General features: G+C 51.1%; 1 protein-coding gene and 1 long non-coding RNA gene across 5 annotated transcripts in view; one reads left to right on the top strand and one right to left on the bottom strand.

Annotated features, from left to right (window-relative positions):
• The window catches only part of Sgsm1 (small G protein signaling modulator 1), a 68,915-nt gene that overhangs the window by 33,040 nt on the left and 13,359 nt on the right, over positions 1–22,516 (top strand). For both annotated transcript variants that reach the window (XM_052168089.1, XM_052168088.1), the window contains 10 exons: positions 1,119–1,257; positions 2,868–2,932; positions 3,535–3,680; positions 8,411–8,539; positions 10,552–10,734; positions 11,502–11,570; positions 13,632–14,219; positions 17,080–17,204; positions 17,434–17,516; positions 21,748–21,857. In XM_052168089.1, coding sequence (XP_052024049.1) covers positions 1,119–1,257; positions 2,868–2,932; positions 3,535–3,680; positions 8,411–8,539; positions 10,552–10,734; positions 11,502–11,570; positions 13,632–14,219; positions 17,080–17,204; positions 17,434–17,516; positions 21,748–21,857 — 1,637 coding nt within the window. The remainder of the gene's footprint in view (positions 1–1,118; positions 1,258–2,867; positions 2,933–3,534; positions 3,681–8,410; positions 8,540–10,551; positions 10,735–11,501; positions 11,571–13,631; positions 14,220–17,079; positions 17,205–17,433; positions 17,517–21,747; positions 21,858–22,516) is intronic.
• Positions 1,265–6,590, bottom strand: LOC127672746 (uncharacterized). 3 transcript variants are annotated; one of them, XR_007975009.1, is made up of 4 exons: positions 6,069–6,590; positions 2,328–4,695; positions 1,809–1,963; positions 1,265–1,694 (listed from the first exon to the last, which is right to left on the bottom strand). It is a non-coding gene; the product is annotated as an uncharacterized LOC127672746 (long non-coding RNA). The 3 variants fall into 3 exon arrangements; XR_007975008.1 differs by lacking the exon at positions 6,069–6,590 and adding an exon at positions 5,620–6,062; XR_007975007.1 differs by lacking the exon at positions 6,069–6,590 and having other exon boundaries at positions 2,328–3,768; positions 4,186–5,292.

Raw genomic sequence — 22,516 nt, forward strand, 5'->3', positions numbered from 1 at the left:
GGTTGCCCGCCCTCTACCTCCCTGAGACAGGCTGAGAATCAGGGCGATTTCTGGCCAGCTCAGTGATGAGTCTGTGAGAGGAGGAAGTGTGGAGCCAGTCAGCAGGTGCAAGAGCTCATTCTATAGCCAGTGTGGCTAGTGGGCTACGGTGGCCCAGTCAGCCGCTGAGCTCTGATGACAAAGGGGACATGTGTCTCCTTCCCGCTCGGGGCTCAGAAGAACCTGTGAGAGAGCAGTTGTCCTAAGAAGTCACAGCAGGTGAGAAAATATCCACCTGTCTAATGTCCTAGCGCGGGGGCCAGCAAACCCCAGCCAGGGCCAAATCCAGTCTCACTCTAGACAGCCTATAAGCTGGGCATGGTTAACATCCTTGACTGGAAAACAGCAAAAGGAAGCCAGGTCTTGGGCCAACAAGAGGGCTCAGCCACTGTGTCTGCCACTGTGCCTGGCAGCCTGAGACAACCCCTGGAATGTACACCATGCACAGAGAGAATCTGTAATGAAAAGCTGGGTGCATTTGGGGGTTTTGTCTACAGGCACATGGCTTGTAGGGAGCTCCCCACCTGAGCCAGCTTTTGAAAGCGATTTCTAGCTCAGAACTGTGAACAGCGCTGCTACCTTTCCTAGATTCCCTAGCGCTGGAACTCTGTGTGTTGGGGTGAGCACCCCACCCCCCCACGACCACACAAGCTCCTGTGGAGGTCTATGTCTATGGCCCCCAGCCATTCCCCGGAAGTGTCCAGTGGGTCCCCTTTCCCTAATGCCACCTTCCTGCGAACAGAACTGAATGGGGACATGGCGAGGTGAGGTTCCTTGCACTGGGATAAGCCTGTCTTCCAGCTCTGCGCTCACACCTCTCTTTTCCCCTCTTTGGCTGGCCTTCCAACTCTGCTCCGCAGTCAGAGCCCCTGAATCTTGGTGGTGGCTTTCACTGGATCAGGTGGACTCAGGGACGACGTCAGATTGTGGTTGGGCACTTTGGGACTGTCACACTCAGATCCTCCCTGTCCCTGAGCCAGCTTTGGGAGTGCTGCTTGCTTTGGGGCGAGGTTTCTGTAATACACCTTGGTTTAACCAAGGTTCTCACTGAGCCCGTTTCCATCCACTACCCACCACAGTGCCCCAGGACCTAATGGATGTCTCCATGAACAACCTTCCCTCCCTATGGCAACCCAGTCCTCGGAAATCCTCCTGCTCTTCCTGTTCACAGAGCGGCTCAGCTGACGGCAGCTCAACCAATGGCTGTAACCATGAGAGGTAGGCGGGGCTTAGGCTCCTCCTTCAGGGAGGAGCTTGAACCACAAACCAAAGGCCCCTGGCTGTCCATCTCTTGCCTCTTCCTGAGTTTGGGGAGGTTTAAATGGAGAATGGAGGTAGGTTTAAATCATGGCTTCATGTGGAACTGGCCCCTGGAGTTGCCTTGCACGTGTCCATCCGGATAACGTTCTGCTGCAGCAACATACAGTCCTGAGACAATGGTTTTTTATAGCAAATGCTGGAGCGTCCTGTGTGTGTGAGGCTGCCATGGGCCCGCTTTCTAACGGACGTCCATCTCGGATGTCACTAGGCCACAGTATCAGAGGCAGTGGTATTTCTACTTTTCAACTCCATGGTCCCACTCACAGGAAGGCAGGTCCAGCATGCACCAGGAGCCAGGGGTATCACTTAATGACAGCCATGCGTTCTGTGTGCTCCTGCATGAAACATTACAAGGAAATAGAACGTGGTCACCGTGGACCACTGAGAACTTTGCCCAGTGTCCGCCCTCAGAGCATCTACTTTCATACCTCTGTCAACGAGGTGCTCACCTCCTTGCAGAGTTGCAAGCCTGAGGAGTGGCTATATCACAGCCTAAGGGCAGGAAGTGGGACGATCACCCCTGGGACATCAGCAGTCCTCCCCAGGACTTTAGCCGTGCTCCATTCTCAAGCTTCCTGGGTTTGTCCGGTATTCCTGGGGTAGCCTCAAGATAGATACACACAGAGTTTCCCAGTCTGAGCTCTGTAGGAGCTCACACCCCATCTCCCCAGAGGGCAGTACTGGGCATTGCTCAGGGTTTCCACGCCCGAGAAGCACTGAGCAGGGAGCAGCAGCTCTGAGCTCGGCCTGCTGTGCAGATCACGGGGCCAAACCTACAGGCTACTCCCTTCAAATTGGTTGGGGTGGGAGTCAAGGTTAAGAATGAATTTGTGTGATGGAGAAGGCTAGTGATTTCCAGCACCCAAGAGAGGAACTGTGGGTCCCAGGCTAGCCTGGGCTATTTAATAAACCCTATTTAAAAAAAAAAAAAACAGTAAAAGAAAATAGGAAAAGAAAGATGTGCTCACATGATTGAGAAGTTCGGGGTGCACAGTGGCTTTAAGCCTGGTTGAATCCAGATGTTCAGAACAGGAACGACTCTCCTGGTCTCCAGATGTGGGCCGAGCCAGCACCTTTATGCTGCTGTGTTCTTGGGCTGGCCCACCCTGGTGATGGCCAAGACTTCCAGCAACCCTATATATCCCACTATCTTAGAAACTTAAGCAAGAAAGGAGCATGCGTCCAGGTAGAGACACCAAAAATCCCAGGGCTGATTTTCATTGGCCCAGGCTGGGTCACATGACAGCTTCTCAGCCAGTCATCTCAGCCTGGTTCAGGAACTAGGGGATCATTCAGAGCATCCAAGCCATGGGCGACACAAGTTATGAAGTGGTGTGCCCCCAACCCCCAACAGAAACTTGTGACAGAGAAGGAGTGTGGGGGGACAGGGCCACAGCAGCCTCCCTCAGCCCTGACAGCTGACTTTGATCTGCTGGGTGGAGCGTGGGTGATTCGTTTGCAGAGCAGCTGAGCTGTGTGTATCTCTCTGTTCCCCACGTCTCCTGCAGGGCTCCCCTGAAACTGCTCTGTGATAACATGAAGTACCAGATCCTTTCCAGAGCCTTCTACGGATGTGAGTACAGGTCTCCATTCCTGCTATCATCTTCAAGAAGCATTTATAGAGTGCCTTGTGTGACAGGCATGCTCCCAGTGCCCAGGACAAAGTAGATGAAGGTGCCTGTGGCAAGCACCCCTTTGAGGGGACAGGGTTAGCTTGGAGAGCAAGCAGAGTGCTCGGCACCTCCCAGGCATTCCCTTCTCCATCCTGCAGGGATTCTGCCCACATCTGGCCATTCTGCCCACATCTGGCCACTGTTCTCTCTAGATGGCTGGGAAGCAGTCCCAGAGTGAGCCCAGAAGTCCCAGAAGGAAGTCCCTTAGTTCCTCCTACCTCCCTGTCCCTTCTCTGCCCACAGAGCATCTATTAAATGGCTTCAAGTAGTGGAAGGTGGTGTCTGTCCAAGAACAAAACTTCCCTTAGGTTTAGTTGTCAGGACACCCAGCGACAGCATCCCCAACTTGCTTTCCTTGTCTGAAAGGGGACAGTGAGAATTTTCTGGGTTGAGAGTTCCTAAAGATAGAGGTGGGTGACAGGATAGCCCTGTGGAGTTCCCTGGAGAGACTTGGTGAAGTGCGGTGGGCAGAAGATGAAGCCTGCCTTCCCTCCCTGGCCAGGGCTCGCCTACTGCAGACACCTGTCCACCGTGAGGACCCACCTGTCGGCACTGGTCAATCACATGATCGTGTCTCCAGACCTGCCCTGCGATGCTGGGCAAGGGTTGACAGCCAGCATCTGGGAGCAATACATCCAGGACAGCACGGTGAGCTGGGCTTGTTCGCCAGAGGGCAGAGCGGAGGGAGGCCATCTTGTCAGGTTAGACTCATGGGGCTCCAGGTAGGCGTGCCTGTCTGAACATGGAGGTCAAGTCCAGAGACCCACAGCGGACTTGAGCCCCATCCAGATGAAAGGATGAAGGAGTCGGGATACACGCATAGGTACAGCATCCCAATCCCAAACCCGAAATCCCATACCTGACCTCACGTGACAGGTCACAAACATACCATGCACTAAAAATACCATATAAAGTGACTGCAGGCCATGTGAATAAATGTATGTTAAACACATGGACTTAGAACTGACCCATACAAATGCAACTCTCTCTCTTTCTCTCTCTCTCTCTCTCTCTCTCTCACACACACACACATTCAGATATTCAAACTTGCAAGAAAATCTAAGTCTGAAATCCTTCAGGGCCCAAGCGTTAGGGACAAGGCTATTCAACCTTGAAGAGAAGGGACAGCTCAGCTAGACATGGTGGCACATACCTGTCATTTCAGAGTTCACAGAGCTGAAGCGGAAGGATTGTGGTTTGAGGCGAGCCTAAGCCACTGTGCAAGATCCAGGATAGCCTAAGTTACACAGCATAATGGTCTGATTAAGCTACTGATTATGTGTTGGACCAAGTTCATGCCTACCTTGGGGTGCATGTAGGCTGTGGCCTTGGCACCTGCTCTGACCTTGTCTGTCTGGCTCAGGCTACAGCCTGGGCACTTGCCTGAGCCCAGTGGGTCACTTGCCTGTATCCACCCTTGTCTTTGTTTCTGTATCTATAGCCACAAAGCTGCATGGATTTATATGCAACAAAGTTTATCTCCTGTGGCTGTATCTATAGCTACAAAGTTGTGTGAATTTATGTGCTACAAAGTTTCCCTCCTGTTGTAGTCATAACCCTGCATAAGCAACTTAAAGGTGTAAGGGCTTATTTTAGCTCACAGTTCCGCATGTCCCACTGTAGTGCGGAAGCCAAGGCACAGGAGCATACAGCAGCTAGTCATCTGTGAAAACATAAAGAGGGAAGGTGGGCACTGGTGGCGCATACCTTTAATCCCAGTACTCGGGAGGCAGAGGCAGGCAGATCTCTGTGAGTTCAAGTCCAGCCTGACGTACACAGTGAGTTCCAAGACAGCCAGAGCTACAAAGGGAGACCCTGTGTCAAAAGACAGACAGACAGACAGACAGACAGACATAGAAGTGATATATGGTTCCTAAGGATTTTTACTCGATACATATGTAGAGATATTTATGCCTGTGCGTTATATAGATCTTATATATTTCTGTGTTTATTATATATACACAGTTTCTAAAAGTTATGGTATCATATCTTTGGTCTCTTGTTTACAGCTATAGAGTAATAGGAATATATTTGTATCCTCATGAGGCCCACAGTTTATTTTAATTCCTGCTGACAGAATTCTCACTCCCCCCCCCTCTTCTGATTTATTGTGGCTTGAGTTGGGAAGGAGCTCTCACTAGATGGCCCAGGCTGCCCTTGAGCTCACCACCCTCCTACGGCAGCCTCCCTAGTGTTGGAGTTGGATTTGCCAACCTGCACCAGGCCTGGCTTCCTTTTAGCTTTTTTTTTTTTTTTGTTTTGTTTTGTTTTGTTTTGTTTTGTTTTTTATTTTAGTTTTTTTGAGACAGGGTTTCTCTGTATAGCCCTGGCTGTCCTGGAACTCACTCTGTAGACCAGGCTGGCCTCGAACTCAGAAATCTGCTTGCCTCTGCCTCCCAGAGTGCTGGGATTACAGGCGTGAGCCACCACCGCCAGGTCTTTTAGCTCTTTTTAAAAGAATCCTTTTCTGGTCGTGCCGCTGCAGCAGCAGCACTAGCGCATGCCCTCCTGTTACCCCCCACCCCACCCACCCGGCATTTTGATTTTGAGAATGAGTTCCTAGAAATTGATTGCAGTGTAATAAAACCTTAAATAGATAAGCCAGAGTACTCTCTCAGCCTCCCACGGGCACAGCGTGGGCCTGCTGGTTCCTGGGGAGCTGCGGGGCCGACTGGCTTCTAGGCTCAGCTCCAGATCTGCATCTCTGGGAGAAGAGCCCACGTCTGCTTCTGAAGTCCCCGGAGTGCTTCCGTGAGCCAGTTTGGGAGAAAATAGTTTAAGGTCAAATTGGGTGAAACGGTGGCTGAGCCAAAATTATTTCACTGAACACCCCCTCCCCCTCCTGTGTAGTCCTTTCAGCCGCCTTCCTGTGAATCCCAGGAACACAGTCCCTGCTCTCTTGTTCCCTGGAAACACTGGGTTTATTTCTCACTCGCGAGCCGTGTCAGTGGATGTACCTCCTTCTTCACATGAAACGCTTGTGACCCCGCCATCCCCTGCCACTCATGGTCGCCTGAGAAGCCAGAGGGAACCTACCAATTTCCTCCCGGTCCCAGGCCTGCAAATAGCATCCATTACTTCTCATACCCCACTGGCCAGAAATGGTCATGTGACCACACGTGGCTGCAAAGGCGTCTGGGAACTGTAGTCTGGTGGATCCAGGAGTCCCGGAAGTGACTTTACTACTTTTACTACCACCTCATCTATCGTCATTCTCGGAAATAATTGCAGCTATAGCGTTTACAAGGAACAGGCGCCGAAGCCGTAAACAAAATAGGAACTATTAAAATTTATCATAGCATTGTCTTACAATCCAGAGGCTGGAGAGATGGCTCAGTGGTTAAGAGCACTTGCTGTCCCCAGTACCCACATCAGGCAGTTCACTGTGGCCTGTGACTCCAGTTCCAGGGGGTCTGCTACCCTCATTTGATCTCTGAGATGGCCAGACATACACACAGTGCACATCAACTCATGCAGGTACTCACAATCATATAAAATGAATACACATACGTACATTACACATGCATATATGCATACATAAATATATACATTATTCATACATAGGTAGGTCCAGGTTTTGTACCTATAAAGTAAAACAGTAAAAGATGTCAAATCAACAACTTAACCTTCTATCTTAGGAACCAGGGAGGGAGGGGGCGGGGCAGCAAACTGAACCTGAAGCAGACAGACGAGAGGAAGTGATCAGAACAAGTTAAAACACTCAGAGAACAGAGATAAGAAATGCAAGAAAATCTGCCTCTCAGGGAAGACCAGCAAGGCTGGGAAACACCTTAGAAACACAAGTGTGTGGAGGGGTATGCAGGTGACCAATCAAAAGTCAACAGGGGACATCACTACAGACTCCACAGGCAAAGGAGTGGATCAAACATGTGAACACCATGGAAATGTATGTGCCGGCAAACTGACAACAGAACTCACAAATGTCTAGAGATTCAAGCTTCCTAAATGACCTCAAAAAGGAACGAGAAACCCCAGAGGAGTCATTTTATAACTCATAAAGAAAAGCCAAGGAGGCTGGAGAGATGGCTCAGTGGTTAAAAGCACTGGCTGCTCTATCAGAGAACCTGGGTTCAGTTCCCAGCACCCACATGCTGGCTCACAACCTGACTGTAACTCCAGCTCCAGGGGACTTGGCTCCCTCTTCCAGCCTCTGTGGGCACTGCAGGCACATGGTGCAGTTACATTCAGACGGAACACTCATGCACATAAAATAAAAACCAAGAGAAACAGTGGACATCCAAATAGCTCCAGAGAGCCCCACCCCAACCCCTTGAAGATAACAAAGCTAAGTGGGCACTAGAGGAAGCCCTAAGCTACCCTCCTGTGCAGAACACTGTTGGTGTGCAAAGAGGCTTCTGGGAATGCTCACTTTGGATTATTTTGTTTTAGAGTAACTTTCTTCATGCTGGCTGGAGATGAGATTGCATTTGTTAATTAAATGGGAATGCTAATTCATTAGGCACTGCCTTAGGCACGTGCCTCCATCACCCCATTCTCCCCCTCTCTGTCCCCCCTCCCTCCCTTCTCTTCCTCTCCCCTCTTCCTCTTCTCCCTCTTACCTGTCCTCCTTTTTTTGGTTTTGGGGTTTTTTTTCCCTGTTTTATTCTAGATGAGGTCTCATGTAGCCCAGGCTAGCCTCAAGCTCTCTGGGCAGTCAAAGATGACCTTGACCCGTCCGGCGTGCTTGAGTCTCACACTGGCCGTCCTGTCGTCAGGCTCTCTGATCACTTCGTTTTCATCACTTCATAATTCCCCCCACCCCCTGCCCCACACACATCAGTCCTCACACCTGCACCAGTTGCCCTCACAACTCCCTGTGTGGGTCCCCACGAAGCAATGTCCCCCTCTGGTGGATAGCTGGGTGGGTTGAGTTGTTAGCTCCTCCTGCGATATCAGAGTTAGTTACAGGTCCCTATAGTATGTTATCTCTCTGTGACGGTAACAAGTTCCCAGACCCGGAAGCTTATAAAGAAAAGGTGTTTATCTTGACTCTCATTGTGAAGATTTAAGTCTGTGGCTGTGGGCCGCTGGCAGCACAGGACAGCACGTCAGGAACATGTCAGCAAAGGAGCAAAACAGAATGGCTTACTGTGGGGCGGAGCCACCATCCTCCCTGTGACCTACACCTGCGTGGGTGTGTCCTCCTCAGGTCCCACCAGCTTCCAGTAGTACCAATCAAGGGACCAAGTCATTAACACAGGCATTTGGAGGAACGTTCCAGACACAAACGACGGGGCTTTGCTTATTCATGACTGACTCACAGGCCACTCTGGCTTCTCTGTTGACGAGACTGACTCACAGGCCACTCTGGCTTCTCTGTTGACGAGACCTTTTGCCCTCTGACCCCTCCCCAATAGACTTACCCGGAGCAGGAGCTGTTGCGGCTCATCTACTACGGAGGCGTCCAGCCTGAGATCCGCAGGGCAGTGTGGCCCTTCCTCCTGGGCCACTACCAGTTTGGGATGACAGAGATGGAGAGGAAAGAGGTCAGTTACCTGTAAGGACAATGAAAGTCCCAGGGTGCTGTGGGGCTGGGAGCTGTGCACTTGAGTACTGTGCACTTGGGTACTGTGCAACCAGGCTCCATGCAGCTGGTATTATGAAGATGGGTACTAGACCACTGGGCATTATACAGCTGGGCCCTGGGCACCCGGGTGCTGGGCATGTGGGCACTGTGCCCTTGGGTCCTATACAGCTGGGCCCTGGGCACCTGGGTGCCTGTCACAGTCTTGCTGGAGAGTGGCACAGTGAAGGAAGGAAAGAGCTGTGTGGTGGAAATACAACACCACAGAATTTTCAAATAGGCCGACCTCCTGTTTTGAGGTCATGTAGATTCCTGTGCCTTGTAGGAAGCATTGTAAAGACCCCTGTGACCTTTCCTCAGTTTCCCCCATGGTGACCTCCAGCAGAACCAGGATGCCCTATGATGTTATAGAACATCGATGCTGGTACAGCATCACACTGCACTTGGCCCACTCGGGATCCTGCATCCTCCTCGTGTGTGTGTGTGTGTGTGTGTCCACATATGCATGCTGTGTTGTGTTTGTGTACATGTATATACACTGGTATGTGTGTCTTGTGTGCACACTGATGTCTGAGTGCTTATTTTCTTATGTATCAAGACTTGTGCATTGCTGGTGCCTTAAGAATCCTCACCTTGAGCTGGGCAGTGGTGGCACACGCCTTTAATCCCAGCACTTGGGAGGCAGAGGCAGGCGGATTTCTGCATTCGAGGCCAGCCTGGTCTACCGAGTGAGTTCCAGGACAGCCAGCACTACACAGAGAAACCCTATCTGGAAACAAAAAAAAAAAAAAAACAAAACAAAAAACAAACAAACAAAAAAAACAAAAAGAAAGAATTCTCACCTTGGCCAGGCATGGTGGCACACACCTTTAATCCCAGCACTCAGGAAGTAGATGCAGGTAGATCTTTGTGAGTTCCAGGCTAGCCTAGTCTACCAAAGTGAATCCAGGACAGCAAGGCTGTTAACAAAGAAACCATATCTCAACAAACCATAAAACAAACAAAAAGAATACTCACCTGCCCCTCCATAGCCATGCCCATCTGCCCCTCCATAGCCATGCCCACCTGCCCTTCCATAGCCACGCCCACCTGCCCTTCCATAGCCACGCCCACCTGCTCCTCCATAGCCACACCCACCCGTCCCCCCATAGCCACGCCCACCTGCCCTTCCATAGCCATGCCCTCCATCCCACCATCCTCCCCTGGCTCCTCCTCCTTCGTCTTCTATTTCCAGAATTTTCTCATATCTAGAACGTTATATAAACAGACTTATGTAGTATGGAAACCTCAGGTATTGACTTTTTCATTCAGTACAAGTCTCTAGATCTGAGGTCTCCCTCTGAATTGCTGATAGGTAGCTGTGCGATGCTATGAACCTTTATTTATTTACTTGGGTTTTTTGGCTAAGAATAGCTAACTGCAACTGACATTCAGCGCAGGCCTCCTGTGTTTGAGAAATGTCTGGCAGTGAGATCACCGGGTCATACCGGTGGAAGCAGGTTCAGTCTTGAAGAAAAGAGAAATCTGCAATCTGATATTGCCCTCACCTGATGGATGGGTGGGTGAACTGGTGGGTGGGTGTATGGGGGGGGTAGATGTGTAGCAGGGTTTTGCACATCTTGTAATGTATATGCCTAACTTGGTGCCTGGTACAATACTGGTACTTACCAAAAGAAATGAATGCGGAAACAGACTAAATAAATAATAAGCAAATTCGGAAATGGATTGAAAAAATAATGGATAAGGAATGTGGAAATAGAGAAATTATGCAAACAACAGTTGACTGATTGTGGGGGTGGATGATTTACTGAGGGGGAGGTGAGGGAGAGAGGGGGTGGGGTGAAGTAGCCTTGCTCTGTAGGATTCTGTGCACCGGATGTCATCCAGATCTGTTAAGTGCCATCAGCATTAAATGTGGACAGGCTAGAGCCCAGGGTGTTCAGCACCGCCCATGACCTTCACATGCGCCCACAGGTGGACGAGCAGATCCACGCTTGCTATGCGCAAACCATGTCAGAATGGCTGGGCTGTGAAGCTATCGTGAGGCAGAGGGAAAGGGAGTCCCATGCGGCTGCCCTGGCCAAGTGCTCTTCCGGAGCCAGCCTGGACAGCCACCTTCACCGGATGCTGCACCGGGACTCCACCATCAGCAACGAGGTAGGCAACAGCTGGCCTGGGGGCAAAGCTGGTGGGAGGGGCCAGAGCTGGTGGGAGGGGCCAGAGCCTTGGGACAGCTCACACCTTCAGCTTTTGAGGGGAGGGGGAGCTTTGGAATCCGATCTAGGTTCAAGTCGCACCCAGACTCTCTTGCCTTTCCTCGGGGCTCAGTTCCTGCTTCTGTACAGTGAGAGTGGTGGAGGTCTGGGGATAGCCCTGAGAAGACAGTGGGGGTGGTGGAGGTCTGGGGATAGCCCTAGGAAGACAGCATGTATCAGGTTCCCCTGTGGCATCTGCCTCCATGTATTCAAATAATGTTTATTGAATACCTACCATATTCAAGCACTTTCAGGAATATCCGGAATGTTCTGTAGCTAAGGCAGACCCCTGCTCTCACGCAGACTTTAGCTGGACAGTCTCAAGTAGACCAGCTGAAGCCAACTGCCTGGCAGAACCTAGCGTCAGGGGCAGGATGTTACAGCTCAGAAAAACTGAGACTCTGTTAGGAAGGACCTAAATCCTAGCCAGAGCTCTCAAGCTCAACAGAGCAGTTAAAGGTTGGTAGCTCTGGTGTGGAGTCTGGAAGGTGGGACCCGAGGCCAAGGTCATCTCTGAGCAGGCTCCAGGAAGCAGCTAGGAAGCTGAGACTCTGGAAAGGGACTTGGACCAGCCAGGAGAAGGAATGGAACCAGGCTTCCTGGATTCCCAACCCAGAAGCCCCTTGTGTGACCTTCTGTCTTTGCCCGTCTGGTTCCTGTCTGTCTCAGTCCTCACAGAGCTGCAGCTCAGGCCGCCAGAACCTCCGACTGCAGAGCGACTCCAGCAGCAGCACACAGGTGACTTTCTGAGGCTTCGCTCCCACTCATGCCCCACCCCATCCATAAGCCCCGCCCACCCACAAAGTTCCACCCCACCAACAAGCCCCGCCCCATTCACACAAGCCCCATCCTCCCATCTGCGGTGGTAGGGGTGGTAGGGTTTGGATGTCCATCATCTCTCAGCCGCTTTGCTTGATGCATTCAGCTTTTTATGACTAGTATCGGAAGTAGACTAAATATTACAAGCAGTTGCTGCCTCCTTGAAACCCACAGCAGTGGAATGCAGCCCCTGTGGACATCAGCGTCCCGGGATTCAAGTCCCAGGTAAAATGACAAGGGTGTGCATTCATCAAGACACCTCTAGGCCACTCACGAGCAGTGCAATCAGTGCAAACGACATGGAAAAAGCCATCAGGCTGCGTCACTAGGAATGATGAGCCTGGTCTACGCAGGTGCAGTGGTTTGTGGGTATTTTCACTCAGCATTGGTTGAATCTTGGCCCCAGCATCTATGAACACAGAGGCTGACCAGGAGCCCGCTCTCCTATAAAACAGCAAACCGAATGCGCGTACCTTGCTTCTGTCTCTTCATCTCCATCCTCCCTTGAAACAGTATTAAGATCATCGGTCTGTTGTATGGCCTTCCAGGACCTTCTGGATGCGTTCACATACACAGAAATATATAATGTGTTGAAAGACATGGTATCTTGGTTAGGGTTTCACTTCCTGTGAAGAGACACCATGACCAAGACAACGCTTTCAGAAGCAAACAATTAATTGGGGCTGGCTTAGTTTCAGCTGTTCAGTCCATTATCATTACGGTAGGAAGCACGGCAGCAGTCTGAAGGCATCCAGGAAATACTCTCTTTTGCTGGAAGCTAGGAGGAGGGTCTCTTTCTGCACTGGGCGGAGCTTGAGATAGGGACCCTCAAAGCCCACCCCACAGAGACACATTTCCCCCAACAAGCCCGCACCTGTTCTAAGAAGGTGCTTCCCAATAGTGTCACTCTGTGTGGGTCAAACATTCAAACACATGAGTCCGTGGGGGGGACAAACAAACCTGTTCAAACCACCATGCTTGGTAGTTCTTAAAACCCCACATGAACACTAGCGGACTTATTGTTCAACAACTTTTGGGCATCACTGCCTGGAGCCTCATTAAACAAAAGCAAAAGCAAAAGCGAGCTGGAGTGATGGCTCAGTGGTGAAGGGGACAAACTGCCCTGGCAGAGGAGCCAGGTTTAGTTCCCAGTGCCCACATGAGGTGCCTCGCAACCAGGTGCGACCCCAGGAGGTCTGGCGCCCTCTTCTGGACTGCAAGGGCACCTGCATTCATGCAGACACACAGACACACACACACACACAAATACATACATACATATATTCATAAATAAATAAATAAATAAATAAATAAATAAGCTCCCGGTATCCACACGAGGTGCCTCACAACCAAGTGTAACCCCTGAAGATCTGGCGCCCTCTTCTGGACTCCAAAGGTACATGTATTCATGTAAACACACACACACACACTTTTAAATAAAAAGTATACAAATATACAAATGTGCACAAAATATTACCTTCTGGGTAGGATAATCTGTGTGTGTGTGTGTGTGTATGTGTGTGTGTGTACACCAAGCCTAGGCACATGGCAAGGTCCCAGCCCTGCTCTTGAAAAAAAGCAGAAATAGCTCAATGAACTAAAGCGGCCACATGGAGAAACAGTGTGAGGCTTTGACCTGATCGTCACTGTGAGCTTGAGACCTGTGTCTGAAGGACACAGAGACACAAGTAATCTAAGTGTTAAAGGTCCATACAGTGGACAGCCACTCCCCTCTCCCAATTTCCCGAGTTGCCCTCCTCAGAACCAGCTGTGGCCAGCTGAATTACCTACGCGACCTCAGCAGTTGGATTATTGACAGCCATAAAAGAAGAACACAGTGCCTTTGTACTGACTGCGTACTATTCCACTACTTGCAGATTCCATTCTGAAGTATCCTCTGCTGTTGGATATTAGGTTGCTGCTGTGAGCTATGTTGCCATGCGCATCCTGACTCCCATGTGTGCGTGTCCCTTTCCTCAGGTATTCGAGTCTGTGGATGAGGTGGAGCAGACAGAGGCAGAAGGCAGGTCAGAAGAAAAGCACCCCAAGATCCCCAATGGGAACCCAGCGAACGGCACTTGCTCCCCAGACTCCGGACACCCTTCCTCCCACAACTTCTCCTCGGGCCTCTCTGAGCACTCAGAGCCCAGTCTCAGCACCGAGGACAGCGTCTTGGATGCCCAGCGCAGCCTCCCCGCGGTGTTTCGGCCTGGGGGAGACAGCAGCGTGGAAGACGGGCAGAGCAGCGAAGCCACTTCCCGGGACGAGGCCCCTCGGGAGGTGCTGGCCGTGCAAGACAGTCTTGAGAGCGACCTCCTCGCCAACGAGAGCATGGAGGAGTTCATGTCCATCCCTGGCAGCCTCGACGTGGCCCTGCCTGAGAAGGACGGCGCCATGATGGACGGCTGGGCTGGCGAGGCGGACAAGCACGGTCGGGCCGACAGCGAGGACAACCTGTCAGAGGAGCCTGAGATGGAGAGTCTGTTCCCTGCCCTGGCTTCTCTGGCTGTGACCTCCTCTGCCAACAACGAGGCATCCCCTGTGTCCTCCAGTGGAGTCACCTACTCTGTAAGTCACCTGGAGCTTTTTTGTCGTTTTGACGATTTATTTATTTTATGTATCTGAGTGCACTGTAGCTGTGCAGATGGCTGTGAGCCTTCATGTGGTTGCAGGGAATTGAATTTAGGACCTCTGCTCGCTCCAGTCAGCCCCGCTCCCTCTGGTTAACTTTGCTCTCTCAGGCCCAAAGATTTATTTATTTATTATAAATAACTACACAGAAGAGGGCATCAGATCCCATTATGGATGGTTGTGAGCCACCATGTGGTTGCTGGGATTTGAACTCACGACCTGCATAAGAGAACCGCCGAGCCATCTCTCCAGCCCTCCACCTGCAGTCTTTATTGGAGGAGGACAAGGCAGCCACAGGCTCAGCTCCTGTCCGTCTCATTCTCTCCATCATGGGAGCTCACAGGAGGGCTCGCTGGGTTAGGACCCAGGAACTCTGGTTCCACCCCTTCTCCTAGCTGGAACAAGTCCCCTCCCAGAGCCCCAGCCTCCTGGCTGTTCCCTGGGGCCTCCTCAGAGATGGCCTTGGCCTCTGGTAGCTAAGGCTGGCCTCTGCCTTCGTAGACGTTAGCATAACAGTCTAGGAGAGCTCAGACACAGTCTCACCTTCACCATGATCTATCAGTCAATCAGTCAGCAGCTTCCACATCCATGCTGTGTGGCAAGCAGTCACTGGAAGTCAGTGGCTTCACCCTCCGACACGGTGCTCCCCACACGGACCCCCCAGTCTGTGGGTCCGCCAGGAAGCTCTGCCCCAAGCTGACTGTAGCTCAGTCTGACGTCTGCTGTCCGATGGAGTAGGGTACTGGGGGCTGGGTACTTCATGCTCCCACAAGCTAACCTGGGCATGCGCTCACGGCAAAGGCAGATGCTAAGCGGAGAGAGCTGACATACCCATGTGTACTTGAGGCCTCTGCACTGTCTGGCTCCCTGATGTCACTGCAGCCAACTGTGCAGTAGAGCGGGCAGTGACAGAGAGGTCATAGGGAAGAAGTATGAGGAGAAATACTGCAATTCGAGCCCTTCCTGTCACTCCGGATGGCTGCGAATCTCTGAAACAGAGGCTGGGAAGTGGGAGGGCCCCAGTGCCCCACCCCACCCACCCCCTCATATGACTTTTTCCTTCTTCCTTAGTTGACAGCCTCTGTCTGTCAGAACACACACTTGAATAATTTCCACAGGCTGCATTTCCCATCCCATGTGACATCAAACAGGCCTCAGGGCTGGGACCCCGCCTACTCTGAGGTTCTTCTTTCTCTGTGTCTTTGATATTGGGTGTGAGGACCTTCGAATGCTTGTGGGGGTGTATATGAGCACCACGAGACATGCTTGGGTGCAGCTGCTCAGAAACCATTTTTCTTTTGTTGTTGAGACAGCACCTCTCAGTGGCCTGCAGTTGGCCGGTTCCACCAGGCTGTCCAGCCTGGCTGCAAACCCCTGTGATCTTCCTGTCCCCTCCTCTTCCTCAGCTCTGGGACAACAACCATGAGCCTTCAGGCCTGGCTCTCTGCATGGGCACTGGGAGCGCTGAACTTGGGTTCTCACGCTTGCCAGACACTTCACTGGCCGAGCCAGCCCCCAGCTGCTGAAGGATATTTTAGGAAGAGCCCCTCATCTACCTTCACCCTCAGGGACATCCCCTCCCCTGTTCCTGACATGTCCCTTTGCTGGGTACAGGGCCCGCACGGCCGCCGTGTTTGCTCCGTACAGATGTCGCCTGGTATATGATGGTACAATGTTTTCAACTCCACAAGGATAAAGAATGTATTCTATGGGAAGCAGACTTTAAATCTGGCATCCAGATCTCTCTCTGCACTAGCATATGCAGTATGACTTCTCCATGCAGAGAGAGGTAACCACCGGTTAGACCTCCCCCGGGCAACACCATCCCAAGGGCACTTCAGACTCTCTGAGGGCCACTCTGCCCTCAGCTGGGGTGCTCGTAGGTTAGGTGGAGTCCACACATTTTTTTGTTGTTGCTTTTTGTTTTTCGAGGCAAGGTTTCTCTGTGTAGCCCTGGCTATCCTGGAACTCACTCTGGACTCAAACTCAGAAATCCGCCTGCCTCTGCCTCCTGAGTGCTGGGATTAAAGGCATGTGCCACCACTGCCTGGCGAGTCCACACATTTTTTTAAAACTTGCTTTGCTGCAGCTTTTGAGTTTCTTCACAGTAATCCTGTCACGAGTCGAGGCGTACCTACCCTTCAAAGACGCTACTCTCCTTCCAAGTCTGTCTTTGGTGTTGGGAAGCCTAACAGTTACCCACTTAAACATGATTTTTCTCCCTTTCAGCAATCTTTAGGACTCTATTTTAGGGGCTGGGGACATGGCTCAGTCAGTAAAGTCTCGTAGGCAAAGGGACCCAGACTCCATGCCAAGGCCCCCGTCTCTAGTCTTAGAGGCTCATACGCATCCCAGGCTGGCCTGACGTTCACTCTGTAACCTGGCTTCAAAGTGGCAGCAATCCTCCTGCCGTAGTCTCCTAAGGAGACTGAAGAGACAGATTAATATCATCTTTAAAAGCATTAAATGTATTCATTTAATATTCTGACTCTGATACAGATCTGTCTCTGTATGTGTGTGTGTGTGTGTATGTGTGTATGTACACATACATGCACATAAGAACACACATGTTTGCCTGTAACCCCAGCACTTTGAGCATTGGGGCAGGAGGATTATGAGTTTAAGGCCAGCCTGGGCTTCATCACGAGACCCATTCTCAAAAGAATACTCTCTCGTCACACAGAGTAAGGAAACAAAGAAAGAGAAGGAGAGACTCTCCAGTGTGAGTGGTTGGGAGGTGAGGGTTGGGAATGGGTCTTGGGGGTCAGTGTGCCCTTCCTCTTCCTCCCGCCCACAGCCAGAGCTACTGGACCTGTACACGGTGAACCTGCACCGCATCGAGAAAGATGTGCAGCGCTGCGACCGCAGCTACTGGTACTTCACAGCCGCCAACCTGGAGAAGCTGAGGAACATCATGTGCAGGTGGCTGCGGCCTGGGGGAGGGGAGGGGTGCTGTGGAGGCGGGGGGGGGGGGGGGGGTGTGTGGGATATCTGCCCAGTCTAGGCTTACAGCTTGTTTTGTTAACTGGTTGAGTTAAGCTTTCCTTTACCTGGGAATTGGGTTGGAAACAGAGTAGCAACAGGCCAGGAGAGGGCAAGCTGTGTGGGGACGCAGGGCGTAGCTCACTCATTGCACCCCGTTTCCCCGCAGCTACATCTGGCAGCACATTGAGATTGGCTACGTACAGGGCATGTGTGACCTCCTGGCCCCGCTGCTGGTCATCCTTGATGATGGTGAGTGTGTCCTCCCTGGCCTGTAGGAGGAGAAGGGTCAACCTCACCTTACCCTGTGTCGCCATGGACTGGGTCAGGACAGAGGCATAGCAGGGCTGCCTGGCAGACACATCCCAGCCCCAGCAGCGTGAGGCGTCCTTGTGTCCCGCCGTGCCTGGCTGGGCGTGCCACCGCCCACCTGGCTGGGCCTCTGCTGGACCGGGAATGAGAACAAAGTAAAACTGGTCCAGACGGTGTCCCGGCATGAGGTCCACCAAACGGTGTAAAACTGAAGAATAATCCTCACAAGCTCTTTTTTCAGTGATGGGAGGGAGGGAGTCTGGGAGGATGGAAGGGGAGGAGGGAAGAAGGAAGGAATGAAAGGAAAGGAAAACTGAGACAATCAGGATGTTACCAGCTCACTTGGCCATGCCAGCCCTCATGGAATGCCTGGCACTGCACACGTACCCTGATGTCTGTCAGACAGAATCATTCCAGGGAAACGTCAGACCAGTACTTCTCATGAATATAAAGGCAAAAAGTCTTCAGAAAGAACAACAACAACAATTTGGAGCCAACGAGATATACAAGACACATGGCCAAGCGGGACTTATCCTGAGATCACAAGGGCAGTTGAATATCCATGCATCAATCAATATAAGCCAGCACTGGACTATAAAAGACAGGCTGGGTGTGTGTGGTGGCCAGGCCTGTGATCGCGGCGCTCAGGAGGTAGAGGCAGGAGGTTCAGAGATTCAAAGTTATCCTTGACCAAAGTGAATTCGAGTCAAGCAAGAGCTGTGTGAGATGGTGTCCCAAACTGTTAAAAGAAGAAAACAAAGGAGGGACAATTGAAAAGGAATTAAAATCATTGTGATGGCTTGTATATGCTTGGCCCAGGGAGTGGCACTATTAGAAGGAGTGTTGGAATGGGTGTGACCTTGTTGAGGGAGATGTGGCCTTGTTGGAGTAGGTGTGACCTTGTTGGAGTAGGTGTGGCCTTGTTGGAGTAGGTGTGGCCTTGTTGGAGTACATGTGTCACTGTGGGTGTGGGCTTTAAGACCCTCATCCTAACTGCCTGGAAGTCAGTTTTCTGCTAGCTGTCTAGAGAGCAAGAGGTAGAACTCTCAGCTCCTCCAGCCCCACATCTGCCTGGACACTGCCATGCTGCCACCTTGATGACAATGGACTGAACCTCTGAACCTGTAAGCCAGCCCTAATTAAATGCTGTCCTTCTAAGAGTTGCCTTGGTCATGGTGTCTGCTCACAGCAGTAAAACCCTAACTGAGACAAGTATCAATGCAGTCCCTGTTGCAGATGATATGACTTAAAGGGGAGAATCCAAAGAGTAAGAAAACAGAAGTGGCCAGGCAGTGGTGGCAGCGCACGCCTTTAATCTCAGCACTTGGGAGGCAGAGGCAGGTGGATTTCTGAGTTTGAGGCCAGCCTGGTCTACAGAGTGAGTTCTGGGACAGCCAGGGCTACACAGAGAAACCCTGTCTTGAAAAAAAACAACAACAAAAACAAACAAACAAAAAAGAAAACAGAAGTGAGTTCGCCAGGGCTGTAGAAGATAAGACCAGCAAGCAGAAATCTCGTATGTCTACACAGCTGAGCTGAAATCTCATATGTCTACACAGCTGAGCTGAACAATCCCAGCGTGAAATTAAGAAAGCAAGTCCATGTGTAATGTCTCCCGAAGACTGACATGTTTCTAATACCTCTAAAGGGCAAGGTTTATATACTGAACACCATAAAACACTATCAGACAGAAGGGAGGAAACCTAAAGAGGGAGACGTCGGGCTGGTGAGATGGCTCAGTGGTTAAGAGCACCAACTACTTCTTCTGAAGGTCCTGAGTTCAAATCCCAGCAACCACATGGTGGCTCACAGCCATCCGTAATGAGATCTGACACCCTTTTCTGGAGTGTCTGAAGACAGCTACAGTGTGCTTATATATAATAAAAGAAAGAAAAAGAAAACCAGTTAAGAGGATACTGACTTTCCGGATGTCGGAAAGCCCCATCAAAATGCCCAGCTGCGGTGGCAAGGTGGCTCAGTGGGTAAAGGCAGTCACCAAGCCTGAGGACCGGAGTTTGGTCCCTGTGACTCATGTGGTGAAAGGAAAGAAGCAACTGTCACAAGTGTTTGTACACACACACACACAGTTATGTTACCTCCAGCAGAGTGTGCACCTAGTTGCTGGGCTGCAGCTGAGAGTCTGAAAAGAGACATTTGCAGTTAATGTTCTGCTGACTGACCTGAGCCCAGACTCATTTCCACACCATAAATTCATTTTAACATATTTAACGTATTGCTGCTGCAGTGACCAGAAACCCACAAGCAAAACATGGAAGACCCCTGCCTCATACCACACACACAAGGGACACACTTGAAATCATTCCCAGAAAGACTCAGAATGGCAGAACTGTTGGAAGAAAGATTTCAGGTGGACGCTCACGACGTTGCTGGGACAGTCGATGTCTGTCAACCGAGGAACTAAACCAGCATCCTGTACATGAAATCTTCTGAAAAACCATTTCCTCTCAGATAGCGTGGAAAAACCTGGTCTACGGGGTGGACTGAGGCTGCCAGGCAAGCTTGGTAAAACACAAGAGTTTTCCAGGTAGCACTGGTTTTGAAGGCATAAAGAAGTCATGGAGCGGGGCTGGAGAGATGGCTCAGTGGTTAAGAGCGCCGACTGCTCTTCCAGAGGTCCTGAGTTCAAATCCCAGCAAAAACATGGTGGCTCACAACCATCCATAATAAGATCTGATGTCCTCTTCTGGGGTGTCTGAAGATAGCTACAGTGCACCCACATACGTGAAATAAATAAATACATCTTTAAAAAAAAAGTCATGGAGCAACGGAGGCTTAACACCATGAGAGTCGGCAGTCAGTGGCACGTCAAGGTGACTTTGTAATTGTGACAAGTGGGCTGAGTAGTGTGGTGTCACCAGGGGTGACAGGCTGCCAGCCTGCAAAGATGTCCACTGCTCAGAGTTTCTGTAATCTCTTCTAACCCCTTTCAGCCTGAGCGAGACCCAGCACCTGAGGGAGCTTCCCAGGAGCCTCTTCCCAGAGTTTCTAAGAGAAACAAGGAAAACTGCCATTTTCAAACAAGGTTTTCAAATGCTGTCTAATATGAATAGGACTCTTGGACTCTGTACAGTCTTTCCTTTATTAATATTTGAGATTTTTGAACTTTACCAAATCAGTGTTCTGCCTGTGCACCTGTCTGTGTGTTGCGTGCCTACAGTGGAGGTCAGAGAAGGGCGACTGATCCCTTGGAAGTGGAGTTGCAGATGGCTGTGAGTCACCATGTGAGTTGTAGGAATCGAACCTGCGTCCTCTGGAGGAACGGCCGGCGTACTTAGGCACTGAGCCATCTCTCCAGCCCCTGCTTCCTTGATCTGTGTCTACAGGCATTCCAGGCAACATTTGCCAAAGGAGTTTGACCGATCTTTACAAACCATCAACCAAAGCCCTTGCTAGGTTGACAGTTACTTTTGAAATTCCATGAATGGGTAGAATTTCTGAAGGAATAAGAAGGGTACTGTACTGGCTGGTTTTGTGTGTCAACTTGAAATAGACTGGAGTTATCACAGAGAAAGGAGCTTCAGGTGAGGAAATGCCTCCATGAGATCCAGCTGTGGGGCATTTTCTCAATTAGTGATCAAGGGGGGGGGGGCTATTGTGGGCGGGGCCATCCCTGGGCTGGTGGTCTTGGGTTTGCTATAAGAGAGCAGGCTGAGCAAGCCAGGGGAAGCAAGTCAGTAAGTAACATACCCCCATGGCCTCTGCATCAGCTTCTGCTTCCTGACCTGCTTGAGTTCCAGTCCTGACTTCCTTTGGTGATGAACAGCAATGTGTAAAGTGTAAACTGAATAAACCCTTTCCTCCCCAACTTGCTTCTTAGTCATGATGTTTGCACAGGAATGCAAACCTTGACTAAGACAAATATCAACAAAGCAGTGTGGTCTTTGCCTCACAGCCAGCGGGGATCTCTAAAAGGAGCATCTGTGTCTGAAGTAGCTGTTGTTCCCCCCCTCCTCCACGCCACCACCATCAGCTCTAAGATGAGATCTGTGACCCACTAAGGGTTGGTGAACATCCCAGGAAGAGGCCTCCACCGGGCCCTTCCTGCCCACATGCCTCTCACTCAGCTGTGGACCCCACTGTAGGCCTTATACTAGGAGCCCCAGTGCTGAGGCTGTGGCCTGGCTAACCTGTGGTCTTGTGCTGTCCCCAGAGGCCCTGGCCTTCAGTTGCTTCACGGAGCTGATGAAGAGGATGAACCAAAACTTCCCCCATGGGGGCGCTATGGACACACACTTTGCCAACATGAGGTCTCTGATCCAGGTAGGACCTGGAGGGAGGCCTCCTGCCCTGATTTTGGGGGAGACAAGGACAGCCAAGTGGCTTCAGATTGGGCTGCTTTCAGGCTGAGGGTGTGGCTTAGCTCGAGGAGTGATTGCACACACCAGCACCTGGTTAATCGTATGTAGCCAATACCATGACGCATTATGACTTTCAGACATCCTTGTTATAGTTTTTACCCCCTTCTTCTGCATTTACCTCCCTCCCGTCCCTAACTGGAGGCCCCTGCTTTCACCATCCCCCCTCAGATCAGCTGTACCCCAGTATTCCCCCCTCTGCTTCCCCCCTCCCCCGTCCTCCTACCTGGCAATGGGCCCCTGTACCTGCCTGTTCTGTAGTTACTGAGGTTGTGGGCTCACACCTGAAGCTCTGGAGCTAGGAGAGTCAGCTGAGAGAGAGCACAGCCTGTCTGTCTGTCTGTCTGAGTCTGGGTTATCTCTCATTGTGGTCTTGCCCAGTTCCATCCCTCAACCACCAAAGCTCACAATTTCACTTTTCCGTAGAGTGGAACAGCGTCCCATAGTGGATATGTGCTATTTTTCTATCATCCATGTGTCGGCTGAAGGACATTAGGTTGTATCCATGTCCTAGCCATTAGGTTGTATCCATGTCCTAGCCGTCGTGAGTAGAGCAGCAGCAGA

Source organism: Apodemus sylvaticus, chromosome 22, assembly GCF_947179515.1.
Source record: "Apodemus sylvaticus chromosome 22, mApoSyl1.1, whole genome shotgun sequence".
NCBI classification, from domain to species: domain Eukaryota; kingdom Metazoa; phylum Chordata; class Mammalia; order Rodentia; family Muridae; genus Apodemus; species Apodemus sylvaticus.